This window comes from Megalobrama amblycephala, linkage group LG16, assembly GCF_018812025.1.
Source record: "Megalobrama amblycephala isolate DHTTF-2021 linkage group LG16, ASM1881202v1, whole genome shotgun sequence".
Classification (NCBI taxonomy): domain Eukaryota; kingdom Metazoa; phylum Chordata; class Actinopteri; order Cypriniformes; family Xenocyprididae; genus Megalobrama; species Megalobrama amblycephala.
The window spans coordinates 21,325,471-21,340,902 of NC_063059.1; the positions used below are offsets into that span (position 1 = coordinate 21,325,471).

Consider the following 15,432-nt stretch of genomic DNA (forward strand, 5'->3'; position numbering starts at 1 on the left):
GGATGTTAAAGCAATGGTTAGCGATCTCTAGAAGACATGCCGTTAGTTCCTAGTTCCTTTTCTTCTTTATATGAATTTGTGACCTAAAGGTGTACAGAGAGCGCCCTCCGGCTGCAAGTATGAATTGAAAACACAGTATCCAGCACTCATAGTGATGACAATAAATATTACTTCTCAGTATAGAAAATTGACATAAATATATAAGAATCCATCAATATTTCTCCAAATGTGCATGCTTCTAAGCTAAAAGCCTATATGAAATGCCATAGAGGTAACATAATTGTTCAGACATTTTGCATCACAGAAATACATTATATTTTAAAGAATATAATAGAATACCATTATTTAAAATTGTAATAATATTTCACAGTATTGCTGTTTATGATGAGCTGAGACATTATTACAGAGGGTTTTTTTCACAGCCTACCTGACTGAAAGGCCTCATTAATATGCAAGTCATTTCAGGTCATTATTATGTGATTCTTTTGTCTTCTCAGGTGTAAATGGCCCATTATTCATGCAGATTCACGCCTCCATGCATACTGTGTTTCTTGACAAAAAGTGTCTTACAAAAACTAAATCAATATATTGTTTTATATGAAGGAGTAGGCAGCATAATTAGTAAATAGTTTCTACATGTTTCATGTTCTACATGAATCTTTGGTAACACTTTAGAATACTGATCCTTTATTAATGAATAACTACACAGGAACAAATGAATAATGCATTATTAACACTCTAGTAACTACTATTAACTAACAAGAAACTCATTATTAAACCTCAAAAGTTTACAATGACTCCAGTAGTGTCTAGAGAGTTATCATGTTTCTCACATTAGAATACTGATCCAAATAATTAGTAATTCCTTCTGAAGGATTTGGGAATACTTCAGTCATTACTAGTGGGTTACCATGACCTTTACTTTAGAATTAATTATACATTATGCATTATTCACATTAATTATGAACCTGTATATAGTAGTTCTTAGTAGTTCTCTGGGAGGTATGAAAAAAATAGTAGTTACTGATTAACTTACTGATCAGAGTTTCTTGTTAGCTAATAGTAGTTACTAGAGTGTTAATAATGCATTACTCATTTGTTCCTGTGTAGTTATTCATTAATGAAGGATCAGTATTCTAAAGTGTTACCGAATCTTTTACTTCCCAGAAGTTTTGACACCTCACAATTATCTCAAAGTAATATTACTCAATTACATATCAGATAATAATTGGGAACAGAGTCTTTCTAAACAAAGGGTACAAATTTAAATGGGTTTGCTGATTTTCATCATTTATAAATAATTGACATATATGCAAAAATTCACTTTTAACTGTGTAATGAGGCACAAGAAACTCATTTCAATGTTTGTAAAGAATTTATTTGTTACAATGCGCATAGTTGAAATGTTTTGTAGCATATAACAGAAATCTGTCACAAAAAAACAAACAAAAAAAACCAATATGATTACATTTACATTTTATATAAATCCTTAACAGTTTAAGCACCTCCTCAGTGTGTGAAGCCAGTCAGCAAAATTAAGAAGAGATTTTTACAGTTCCCATTCCATTTTCTTTGGCAGTATTGTTCTGTTCAGCACTGTGACCTGGTACATTCTTAGTATTTCACCATTTCTGTCATATCTTGGCAGCTGAATGCTAATTCAACTATGTGGTCACTGATAGAACTTTCACATGCATGGTCAATTGTAACACCACAGGTCAAAAGCTGACCAATGTTCACAAATTATGCAGTTTGAATGTCACTATTTGCAGTCCTCTTCACACATACCCTTTGGTTCCTCCGGGCCGAGCAGTGTACTTTGTGGTGTAATGATCTTGGGGAGGGCAATTTGCACAAAGCAGTGAGCCACCAATAATCAGCAGTGCCGAAGCAGCCCACCCAATAAACAATGAAGCTCCCAACTCTTTCTTTTGTGCACTGACGGTTAAAGGGTTGTAGAAGTCCCTTATAATTGTGTTGGCGGTCCAGCAGACTGGAATCAAACACAGAATTCCAGAGACGATGAAGATAGCTCCTGAAATAATGCCAACTTTGGCCTTGGCTCTCTCATCTTCAATGCAGTTGGTGCATTTCCCTCCAGCAGCTGCTAACAGGATTCCAACGACACCCACCAGGATGGAGATAATACACAAGGCACGGGCAGCCTGTAGATCTGAGCTGAGGGCCAGCATGGAGTCGTAGACTTTACACTGCATCTGTCCAGTGCTCTGCACCACACAGCTCATCCAGATTCCTTCCCAGGTAATTTGCGCTGTGACTATATTCTGTCCAATGAAAGCTGTGACAAGCCACATAGGGAGAACGCAAACCACAATTACCCCGATCCAGCCAATGACAGCCAGGGCTATGCCCAGCATCTGCAACCCTGCTGATACCATGCTAGAAAGCTTCTTTGCTTGTGTGTTGAAGTAAAAGGGAGTGAAAGAAAAATATGCTTCAGTCTGAGGAGCTGGTTTAGTGAACATGGGAATAAAGCGGGCCCTTTTATGCGTTGTGAAACAAGGAGGGGCAGCACAGAGTCACTCACAGGTACATTGTCACTGATTTGCCTCCTGGCCTGTGGTGTCATTGCTCAAGCAAATCCCAAGGGCGAGTCTTAACATGAGTGAGTGATAGGGTGGATTTCTTTTTGCTGAATAGGACATTTTATGAATCATAAATTCATAGTTATTCATAGTTTTTGTGGAAAATAACATGATTCATGGTTCAACAATAGGAGTAATCCATAAGTGAAGACTAAAGAAACAAGGCAGACACAAATATATAATACAGAACATGGGTATCCAAGGCTTGTGAATGCTTATGAAAGACGAAGTAACATAATTAACTCCTGGCAATATGTTTAAAAGTTTAAAAGAGAATGAATTGTATTATAGGATATTAAAATATCAGTTTACCCTCTAAAACACACACCCAAAATACGCTTAGTATTGATTCACTGACTTTTTTCTTCACTAATTGCAGCTGAAGCTTTAGCTTAGGAGGCGGATTTTCCATAATGCAAAAGATATCACACATTTTATCTCTACTTAGAGATAATTATGCGACCATTTAATGAAGACAGTTTTAATGAGTTTTACAAAGCATCTATCTTTCTAGCAAAGCATATTTCATGCCACCATCTCACCAATAGGCTACTTCTCTTACATATTCTTATATATCTCACAAAAAGACATAAACAGTGAAAGCAGAAAGATTAAGATGGCCACTACTTGAAGCTCCACAATCTTCCATTCTTCCAAATAATTTTTCTAAATAGTAGAATTTCTATAGAAACAAGGAAAAAAGCATGCTGTAGAATGCTGACCTGGTTTCCAATGTCCAGAGAAAGAGGTGGAATCTTTCCTGAAGCCACTGCAGCACTATATAGTTAAAAGAGGTAAAAAGTGTTCACTGTCCAAGGGTTTGCAGGGAACAGACATTTGAGGCACATGGTGAAGGGATGAAAATCAATCTCAGGTGTTTGCTGTGTAGAAAATGGAGGGAAAAAAAGAGGGACAGAGTAAGGGATACTGATTGTTTCATGAATGAAAGAACGCTCTGTTTGGTGGCCAGAAGGACAAGAATGGCTCTATTTTACATGGCAGCTCATTAAAAATCCCCTTGGCATGGAGAAAGAGGATACGGTTCCACACACATGGACACAGGTAAGGAATGTCTGCAATTAAGGAATTGAAGAAAGATGGTCTGCCAACGATTGCCTTCTCAGATGGGTTATTTTGAATTCTATGAAAGCATATTCGAGGCTGTAGTATCAAACATTTCAATACAAACATCAGAATTTATTAAACTGGCATTAAAAGATTATGTAATCACATGACAGTAATTTAGGTAATACGACAGTGAATCACATTTGATTAGGGTTCATTTGTTCAAACATCCAAGGGAACGAATTTAATTACTAATTTAATTGGGTTTGTCCTATATGAACACATGGGTTAGAAGTTTCTACATGCTTAAGAACAGACTCTCAAAATCAGTGAGGCTCTTGTAAAAACCACCTGGCCGATCTAGTTTTTAGATAAATGAGTTTATTACACAAGGAAAAATGTACAAGACATAAACATGAACAGTTCATACTATGAGTTTTGTAATATTGCCAGAAGAACATTTTCCTTCTCTTTGGTAAGAAAGTGTAAAAATGTAATTCAAGTAAAAACAATAGGTAAAACTTTACAATAAGGACTCATTTGCAAACATAATTACCTAACATGATCTAACAATGAGCAATATATTTTTACTGCATTTTTTTTATTTTTTTTTACCTGTTTTAATGTTAGTTAATACAAAGTTAACAGATACAACTTTTGAACTTACCAATGTATTGGTAAATGTTGAGATTAACATTAAAACTAAGTTCAATAAATGCTAGAAGTATTGTTTAATGTTTACTAATATAGTTTTACTAATTAAATTTTATTGTACCAAACAATAAGATATAGGAAACATAAATAGATTTCATATATGTATTTACTGAATTACAGCGATGGGTAATGTTTTTACTTCTACTTTCAGCAGTGAGTAATTTGTCTCCACTCTCTGTTTACACCTGTGTCATTACTCGTGAAACTTTTAATAGTTTCTTCCTCCCGGGTGACGGGGAGGGGCAGTGTGTGTGATGACAGACAGTTTCACCCCCGGGCTTTTGGGACAGGTACACAGAGTTTCTATGGATGATCAAGCCAGAGATAGCGATCTAGAAGAATGAAAAGACGGATGACTCAACAGTGCTTTCCAGTGATCAAGCAAGAACACACAACACTGAGAACACTTGATGATAATTAAAGACTGCTGAGTTTCTAAACAATTAACATATTAGACCAGGAAAAGAACAGAGGTCTACACATCTTGGTAAAGCTCAACCGAAAATAAAGCTTAGATTTTTCTAGGATAAGAAGTGTAAAGAATAAAGAATAATAATAAGAATAAATTATTTTCTAATTTTCTGCCAAACCATTACATAGCAAACATCATTAAACCACACCACATTATATATTCAGTATATTTGTGATTTCCATTGAGAATTATATTTTTTCTTTAAAAGATCTTTCCCATAACAGAGTTGAACTACTGAGCTAAAGACATTTGCATTATTTAAAGATGCATTATTTCAATATACTGTTTAATACCCATGTTTGTGAAATCAGATAAAGATAAAAATTCGGAAAATAATACACAAAGTTATATGGAAATTACTATACAGTTGGTGGTATTTTTTGTTAAAAATAACTAAATTAAAAATAATTGTTAAAAATAACTGAAAAATCTTCAAATATTAAACAAAAATATTTATTCCAGTTGTTTTTCCCTCCCACTCTGAGGCGGCAAGTCTTTAAGGCATATGCCTTCTGGCATCTCTTCTGATCATGAGAAACTATGGTGGAACAGGTTCACACTCCCACACTAGGGTAAATATGACAGTTAAACAAGTCACAAAATGACAATTCTCAGAAATGCTGTTCTAACCTTAAAGGCTGGTTGCATAATATTATAAACATAACAACCTGTAGTCTGTTAAAAAAATAAAAAATAAAATAAAAAAGGCTTATGTCATTTGTTTATCAGCTGTGGCTGCTCACTGTTAAATTCTTCTATTGTTGCTTAACAAAACATCCATAACAAATCCTTTAGCACGCACATGGTCCTGAACGTTGTACAATTGTAAAGTATATATTATATTTTTATTAAAAAATATTTTTAAGACATTTTTCATTGCTAAAGTTTGTCAGCATTGCTGTCAAGTTGTTCTCACAAAAAGTTTTTTTTTAATGTTCTTTGCATTTTTTTTAATGATTAACATTATTATTATTATTATTATTATTATTATTATTATACAATATTATTATATTATTTGCTGCACACTCAAGAGAACTTTATAAAAGAGAGTAATTGAATATTATTAACTTTATTAGTGACACTACCAATTTAAAATAATTATTATTTTTTATTAACCAAAGTTGAATTACTAAATCAAACTTTAAGACAAGCAAAACATTGATGAAACAAACAAGCAAACAGCAGTTATCTAGTAGCTCCCTCTATCAGCTAAATGCTAGAACTTAAACACACAACACATGCTGAACACTACTGGCACGTACACAGAGAAAAGAATTACTGTATATAAAAAGATTGTTGTTTTAGCCTTGATAACAAAAGTTAATCTTTTCAAGAAGGATGCTCTGGGAGAAATGATCTAAAGTGATCCAAAACCAGTCAAATCTCTCCTTAGTCTGGTCTTATAGATTCTCCTCTCCTGAATCAATCGTTCTTGATCTGCTGTCACACAATAGCTGATCTGTGTGTAGTGGAATAATTATTTACTATCTGTCTATCTTCAGTTGATGTAATTCAGTTCTTTCAGGGAATCAAACACACTTTGTAGTCCCTATAGAGGTTCCATGATCTTGAAATCTGGGAAGTCATTTGACTTCATGAAATCAAAAACTAATGTAATTTTAGGAATGGTGAACAATGTTTGCACAGTATGGAACTGTTATTCCTTGACATACAGATGCACCACAGGAAGACCACTGAATATAGTAGCTATCTGTGTTAGATCAGATCACTATGGATTAGTGGATAACAACTACACAATAGGTTGAAAGCATTCTTTACCATCCTTTAAATGCAAACCAGCTTGGAAAAAGTCGATAACCTTAAAGATGACTCATTACAACATATGTTGTATGTAACATAATGAGCCATCTTTAAGATTATTGACTTTTTCCAAGCACAAAGTAATATATATTACTTTGTGTTCTTTACAACTTGATACGGTGCATTCAGAAAGTATTCATTTTTCGGTAACACTTTACAATACTGGTGCACTAATATGCATTAATCCATGCTTAACTAATGCACAGATAATCATGTTTTAATGTGACTCCTGAAGAACTAAACCATTAATTAATGATTACTGCATCAGCAACTAATAAAGAGTCTATATCAGTGGTGTTCAACCTGTGGGCCGCCGCCCACTAGGGGTCCTAAGTGATCCTCCAGGTGGGCCACGAGATAACTTAAAATTAATTTAAATATATAAATATAATTCATTAATTTAATTATTTATACATTACATTAAAAGAGCTAAATTAAATTAATTAAATATATATATTTAAAACAAGGCACCACCTCTTGTACGTATTCTATGATTGTTTTGGATCAGCCCAGTCTGTTTCATCATGCTGCTGTGAAATACTGACTGAACGGTGGCTCAAAAACGCAAAAACGCAGTGTCACTAAAAAGGTTTTTTTAGGTTGATGGATGACGATTGTAACGGTAAAGACGATTATGTCACGATTCCTGTCACTTCCCGGACTCCAATTCCCATAATCCTCCCTGCCAGTCACCTGCACACACTCCACACTAATCACTAATCACCACACCCAGCTGCAGCACATTAACCAGACTATAAAAGACTCTCATTCACCACACATCATTGCGAAATCTTGTTTCACCCTGTGTACAATTCCGAGCATTATTATCCTGTCTGCCTGTCTGTTACCCGCTTACGATTCTCTGCCGCCTACCTTTGGACTGTTTATTGTTACCTGGACCTGTGCACGATATCTGCCTGCCCCGATCTACAGCCTGTATTTTGACCATCCTGTTTGACCCTGTCTGTACGACCACGCTCACTTTTAATAAAGCTCGCAAATGGATCCCTGCCTGAGTCCCGCTCCGTTACAGATTACAGTGACACACAGGAGTCTTACATAGGCCTCAGGCATGCGCAAGTCCATTATTATTCGCAAACAAACCGCACGTGCGCTCTCGACTCAACTGATTGCTATAACATCTCTGCATGAACACAGAATTAATGTACTGTAAGTGTTTTTTAATGGATGCCTGCCGAACAAGTGTGTTTTGTATAGGTGGGCCGTGCAGTATTGATTCGGAGAAGAGGGCGTAAAAAAGGTCGGAAACCATTGGTCTATATGATTAATAGATTAAGTAATACATGAATTGCTTTTAATTAAATGTTTCATGGTGTATTAATTCTTTAAAAAAACATATTTTACTAACTAATAGATTAAGTTAATGTTTTAATTACCACAATGGGTTTGAAGCCATGTATTTCAACTTCAAATTGTCTGCTTTAATTAATTATTTGCTAAATGATTTGCAAATGTATCATTATGTTATGACTTTAATTGTTGAGGCACATGACTATTAACTAATTAAGTAATATGTCATTACGGTTTTGACATCTACACTAAGCCATGGATTTCAATTTCCAACCATCTACAACCGTGATTCCACTGTACCAGATGAACTGCTGAATCCAGAACCTTGTTGTTCATGGCACAGGAATGTGTCAGGTTAAGACCGAGGTCAAGGAAACAAAGACAAAACACTGAGAACATACGGCTGGGCACTGCAATTTCGTGCAACAACACTGTGGTTGGACAAAGAGAATAGAACCCATTATAATCAGTGATAGTGATGCTACACTGGACACAACACAACAAAATGTCACTTCTGTTATGAAGGACAAATGGACTTGCAATGGTCTGTCATGTCCAGTGTAGACAGCTGTTGCGGCATGACTCGATAATGGTCGCGTCCAGTTTAAACACAGCGCAACATCAATCTGTAGTTCAGATTCTGGTGTGCTGATATTTGTGTGCAGCCCAACTTACCCATCCTTCAAACACATTCTCTGATGTTACACTTACTGCATGTGCAACTGTCAAAACCCATTAATGACATATTACTTAATTAGTTAAAAGTCATGTGCCTCAACAAGTAAAGTCATAACATAATGATACATTTTCAAATCATTAGTTAATGATTAATCAAAGCAGACAACTGAAAGTTGAAGTACATGGCTTCAACCCATTGTGGTAGTTAACACATTAATTTACACTTTTAGTTAATAAAATATGTACAAATAAAAATATAAATATTATGACACATTTAATTAATAATTCATATATTACTTAATCTATTAAACATATAGAATCTTTATTAGTTGCTGATGCAATAATCATTAATTAATGGTTTAGTTCTTCATGAGTCATACATTAAAACATGATTATTTGTGCATTAGTTAACCATGCATTAATGCATATTAGTGCACCAGTATTGTAAAGTGTTTTTTAATAAAAAATTTCACAGGATCTGCAGAGACTTGTCCAAGTTTCTCCCATCACCCACACAGGATCTCTGGATCTCAACCATAGTGACCATCAGGTTCTTGGCTCTTACCAAGGCCCTTCTCTATTGATTGCTCAACAAAGTCCTGGTTGTTTTAAACTTTTTCAATTTCAGAATTATGGAGGCCATTGTGCTCTTGGGAACCTTTAATACAGCATATTTTCTCCAGATTTGTGCCTCGACACAATCTTGTCTCTGAGCTCTAAAGGCAGTTCCTTTGACCACATGTCTTGGTTTTGGCTCTGATATGCATTTTCAGCTGTTAGACCTTATATACCGTAGAGAAATATTCGTCATTGTGGTGTATCAAGTGTAGTGTAATTGATTTTTTAAAGGATTAAAGCATAAGGCAACATAATAAATAAAAAATTAAGATGTCTACATACTTTTTAAATGCACTTTATGCACATGGATCTTTGTCAATGATTTCCATATGATTGGCCTGCCATAATTTGCAACACTGATTTGCAAATTATATTTTTCTATGATGTTAGAAAATATCCACATCATTTTTCAACCATAGGGTTTCTATGTATGGCATGTACAGTGGTGCTTGGAAGTTTGTGAACCCTTTTATATAGAAATTTAATATAGAATTTTTTTATATTTCTGCATAAATATGACACAAAACTGTAGAGCACCCAATCAAACAAATGTGTCAAAAAATTATTATATACTTTGCCATTTATTTATTGAGAAATATGATCCAGTATTACATATCTGTGAGTGGCAAAAGTATGTGAACCTTTGCTTTTAGAATCTGGTGTGACCCCCTTGTGTCTAATCAAGCCAAGTCAACCTTTATTTCTATAGCACATTTAAAAACAAGAGAAGTTGACCCAAGGTGCTTTACAGATCAAGCAAGAGAAAAAAATTAAGTATTAAAAATAAAACATAATACAATAAGACATCATATATTGTGCAGCAATAACTGCGACTTATCATGTATCCCCCATGTCTTGACTTTTGTTGTATTTCTTGTCCTAATGTCATGTTTGTAGTTCATTGTAGTTTTTCATCTTGATTAATCTCCTTAGGTGTAAATGCATCTTGTTTCCTCATTTAGTTGTTAAGCTTGTTTGCCCCGTGTATATAGCCCTTGTGTTTCACTTGTTACTTTATCAGTTGTAGTACATGTAATTGTTGATTCTGATTCTGTCATCCTCATTGTTTTGTTCCTTGAGTACTTTGTTATCTGTTCACTGTGTTATTTTATTAAAAACACCTTGATTTAGATACTCGCTGTTACGTGGTGTTGCTGTAGAGACGAGGCACATTCGGAAATCCACAAAATATGGGCTTTTATTTACACGAAGGAGAGTTACATCAACACACACATCTAAACAAACAATAGAACTGACAAAGGAGTGCAGGGAGTGAGTCCAACTTAAAGGGAGTGCTGACGAAGATAACAGGTGCAGGAATCCAGGGAAATGGCGGGAAGGCTGATGAGGGAAGTGAGTTCAGGTGTGCAGACAAAGAGGATCGTGGGAACTGGAGTCCAGGAAGGCGTGGTTGTAACATTACCTCCCCCTCTCCGGTAGGCGCGTCCATGAGCCTTAGATGGAACAACGGGGGAGTGGGGGTGGGTGCCCTGGAGATCTACACGCAGGTGCGGGGCGAGGTGCAGACGGGTGCGGAGGTCTCCAGGGCGGGTCTAGGACCTCGGGCCGTCATGGCGGGTCAGGAGTCTCGGGGGGGCGTGACGGGTCAGGGGCCATGGGCAGCCATGGCGGGTCAGGAGTCTCGGGCATCCGTGACGGGTCAGGGGCTGTGGGCAGCCATGGCGGGTCAGGAGTCTCGGGCAGCCGTGACGGCTCAGGGGCCATGGGCAGCCATGGCGGGTCAGGAGCCGTGGACGGCCATGGCGGATTCCGAGCCCCACCCACATTTGTGACGCCCACATGTTCCCCACCCATGGGTACATAGCCCCCCACCCTAAAAATAATTTTTTTGAGAGATTTAGGGAGGGCTGGAAGGGCTCGTGGCATGGAGTGGGTTCGTGGGATTGAGTGGGCTTGAGGACTGTTGGAGCGGGCTCCGGGGCTGCTGGAGCTGACTCGGGAACACTGGGAGCGGACTCATTGGCAGCCGGAGCGGGCTTTTTTTGTGGAAATCCAGTGGTTTTGGTCAGTTCTTCTGTTACGTGGTGTTGCTGTAGAGACGAGGCGTATTTGGAAATCCACAAAATAAGTGCTTTTATTTATACGAAGGAGAGTTACATCAACACACACATCTAAACAAACAATAGAACTGACAAAGGAGTGCAGGGAGTGAGTCCAACTTAAAGGGAGTGCTGACGAAGATAACAGGTGCAGGGAATCCAGGGAAATGGCGGGAAGGCTGATGAGGGAAGTGAGTTCAGGTGTGCAGACAAAGAGGATCGTGGGAACTGGAGTCCGGGAAGGCGTGGTTGTAACACTCACCTTCGTCTGCTTTCTCCTGCTCTTTGCACAACTAAACGTTTCTGGTAACTGCTGATCAGTCCTGCAGAATGACTTGGAGGAATTTTAGCCCATTCCTCAGTACAGAACAACTTTGTTGGGTTTCCTCACATGAACGACATGCTTCAGGTCCTTCCACAACATTTCAATTGCATTAAGGTCAGGACTTTGAGATTCAGTTCACAGACAGATTTCCTGACATTTTCCTTTAGAATTCGCTAATTCAGAATTCATTGTTCCATCAATGTTGGCAATTCGTCCTGGCCAAGATGCAGCAAAACAGGCCCAAACCATGATGCTACCACCACCATGTTTCACAGAAGGGATAAGGTTCTTGTGCTGGAATGCAGTGTTTTTTTGTTCGTTTTTTTCTCTCCAAACATAACGCTTCTCATTTAAACCAAAAAGTTATTGCTTATGGAGTGCTTATGGAGTGATCTTTGTTGGTTGACCACTCCTGGGGACGGTAACAGTGATCTTGAATTTCTTCCATTGTACACAGTCTGTCTGACTGTGGATTTGTGCAACAACTACTCTTTTTCTGAAGTTCTCAGAAATCTCTTTTGTCCGTGCCATGATACAGTACACTTCCACATACAAGTTCTTTAAATGAAACAGTGCACAAACTGTCACCTGATTGTCATCCCATTGATGGAAAACATCTAAGAACAGGTGGAGCCTAATTTCACCTTCAAATTAACTGCTAATCCTAGAGGTTCACATACTTTTGCCACTCATGAATATGTAATATTGGATAATTTTCCTGAATAAATAAATGACCAAGTATAATAGTTTGTCTCATTTTTTGATTGGGTTTTAAAAAATGTAAAATAAAAAATTCTAAAAGATTCACAAACTTTCAAGCGCCTCTGTACACTCACCATCCACTTTATTAGGTACACCTTACTAGTATCCTATTGAAATGTTAAATGATGAAATGAATGCCTATGATTACTGAGATCCTATTGGATTTTGTTCAGGAGTAATCCTGAAGACAAAGAGTTGAATTGTCCTTTCGAGGAATGATTCAGCAGAGCTCAAGGTTACACATGAGACACTAGAGGAGTTTCATTTTAATGTGAGACAAAAAATGTATACTTTTATATAATGCCAAGGTAGGCAGGTGTTGAAAGAGCAACCGAAAACAATCTTAAATCTGAACCATATAATTACTGGGGCTGAACAAGTAAGGAAGAATGAAATATATGTTATGTCTTTTTTGATGCATTTTGTGTGTGTGTGTGTGTGTGTGTGTGTGTGTGTGTGTGTGTGTGTGTTTAGGTGTGTGTGTGTGTGTGTACGTGTGTGTGTGTGTGTGTGCACGCGCGCATTTTTGTGATTTATGAGAACACAAATTTGCATAATAACATGGGTATTACACTGGTATTATGACATAAACTTGAAATATGAGGACATTTCATGAGTCCTCATATTTCAAATAGCTTTAAAAACATACTAAACAATGTTTTATTAAAAATGTAAAAATGCAGAATGTTTTCTATGATGGGTAGGTTTAGGGGTAGAGGTAGTGTAGGGGGATAGAATGTACAGTTTGTACAGTATAAAAATTACGCCTATGGAATGTCCTCACTTTGATAGCAAAACAAACATGTGTGTGTGTGTGTGTGTGTTCACAAAGATGGCCATATCCAAAACATACTAAATGATGTTTTTTGTAATGTAAAATGTAAAAATGCAGAAAGTTTTCTGTGATGGGTAGGTTTATGGGTAGGGGATAGAATTTGTACAGTATAAAAATCTGGTTACACTTAATTTAAGGTGACATAGTTACATTGTACTTACTCAAATAAATACTGAGTAATATTAATTAACTACATTTATTTATAAACTTGAAATATTAATAATACAGTACTTCTTTTTTTTTATGCCTTCAACTAAATGCATTTCAAACACTTTTTTCACTAATGAAAGGCATGATACATGCTACTGTTCTTCTATTCTTGCCCATTTTCTGATGTCATTAAAGACAAGAATTGCATAACTGGATGTTGGGATAAAAATATTTAACAATCCAGATATGAAGCATTTGAGTGGATAATTTTTAATGATGCCGTCCTGTTACAAGAAAAGAGATTAAAAAAAATCCCCAGTCTCTCTTGTACCTTACAAAACATGATGCCATCTAAGACTCCACCTTCCATCTTCTCTAAGCAGTATAAAGAAGGTAGAAACTGTATCCCCCCCCCCCCCCCCCCTCCTCCTCTCTCTCTCTCCCCCTTTCTCTCTTTCACCGTTTCTTCATTTAAGCAAGACTTCAAGTCTGAGGACAGCTCTAATATCAGAGCTAATCTTCAGAGCTTAGTCCTGGATACTGAGCACCACGGTCTGTGAAACTGCACAGAGCAGCAAAGCACAATGGCTTCAGCCGGCCTGGAGATCCTGGGGATGATCCTGACTGTGGCGGGGTGGCTCGGTGTTATGGTTGCCTGCTGTTTGCCCATGTGGAGAGTAGCAGCGTACATAGGCCAGAACATTGTTATCACACAGATCGTGTGGGAAGGTTTGTGGATGAGCTGCGTGGTGCAAAGCACAGGACAGATGCACTGCCGAGTGTACGACTCCATGCTAGGGCTTCCAGATGAGCTGCAGGCTGCCCGTGCCCTCACCGTCGTGAGTACTCTGCTCGGTGTGGTGGGCATGGCTTTGGCAGTGGCTGGGGCAAAGTGCACCAACTGCACATCAGATGCAGCAAGCAAGCCACGCATCATGATGGCGGCTGGGGGCACGTTTATAACATGCGGGCTGCTGCTGTTAGTGGCCGTCTGTTGGACAGCTAACGGCATCATCCTGGATTTTCACAACCCGCTTCTAGAGGAGACGCAAAAGAGGGAGTTTGGGAACTCGCTGTACTTCGGATGGGGTGCCTCCTGCCTACTGATCCTAGGTGGAGCCATTTTGTCTTGTTCCTGCTCCTCAAAAGCACAGAATAATGCTGCGCCAACAAGAGTGGACTACTCAGGGGTCAAATCCATCTCTGTGAATGGATATGACAGGAGAGACTATGTTTGAGGTGTCTGAATCTTTGCACATAAAGGACCTTGAGAGAAAAGCCAACAAGTCTGCTAAATGATGGCAACAAGCGTTCAAATGTCAATAACAAATTAATGATTGATGATGAATCTTGAATACCAGCATGGCAGATACAAAATTAGTATTATTGTTTTTGTTTTCATTTGAATGTATTTGTTAATGTTGCAAGAACTGATTTTGTAATTTTGTCTTTTGATCCAAACCCTATAGGTGAATAATCAGTAGCTCTTTGACTCACTGAAATGGTGATAATAGATGCTTTTCCATTCAAACTGCAAGATTAATTAAAGGAAAAACGAACATGATTTTATTGAGACAGACATTGATTAATTTATCATTTAGCAAAATGCAAATGTGTGTGTGTGTGTGTGTGTGTGTGTGTGTGTATATATATATATATATATATATATATATATATATATATATATATATATATATATATATATATATATGGTGGATTGCAAACTATAATGTACATCTGAAAATAATTACTTTATTTTGAAGGAAAACATCAGTACATGTTATTTTTGTCTTATTCACCTTTTCCCCTTAAATTTGATCAAAGTTTAGAACATTAAATCATGGAGGAACTATAGCAACAAAGTACTTCAGAAATTCAGAAACTAGAGTGAAGCAAAGAATGTTAGCAAAAGAGTGCACTTTATCATCATTTGAAATCAATCCTACTCTTAAAGGTCTCCCCAAAATATAAATGTCGGCCCAGTTGTGAATGGAGACAATTCGCTGGTTGTTCTA

At 37.2% G+C, this 15,432-nt stretch overlaps 2 protein-coding genes across 2 annotated transcripts; one reads left to right on the forward strand and one right to left on the reverse strand.

The window, feature by feature from the left end:
• Positions 1-1,356: 1,356 nt before the first annotated feature.
• cldna (claudin a) lies at positions 1,357-2,496 on the reverse strand. The gene has a single exon (XM_048161831.1). It carries the CDS (start codon positions 2,484-2,486, stop codon positions 1,779-1,781), a length of 708 nt encoding a protein of 235 aa, XP_048017788.1. The 5' UTR covers positions 2,487-2,496; the 3' UTR covers positions 1,357-1,778.
• An 11,499-nt stretch (positions 2,497-13,995) lies between these two features.
• Positions 13,996-14,889, forward strand: LOC125248846 (claudin-9). The gene has a single exon (XM_048160978.1). It carries the CDS (start codon positions 14,002-14,004, stop codon positions 14,653-14,655), a length of 654 nt encoding a protein of 217 aa, XP_048016935.1. The 5' UTR covers positions 13,996-14,001; the 3' UTR covers positions 14,656-14,889.
• The last annotated feature ends 543 nt before the right edge of the window (positions 14,890-15,432 follow it).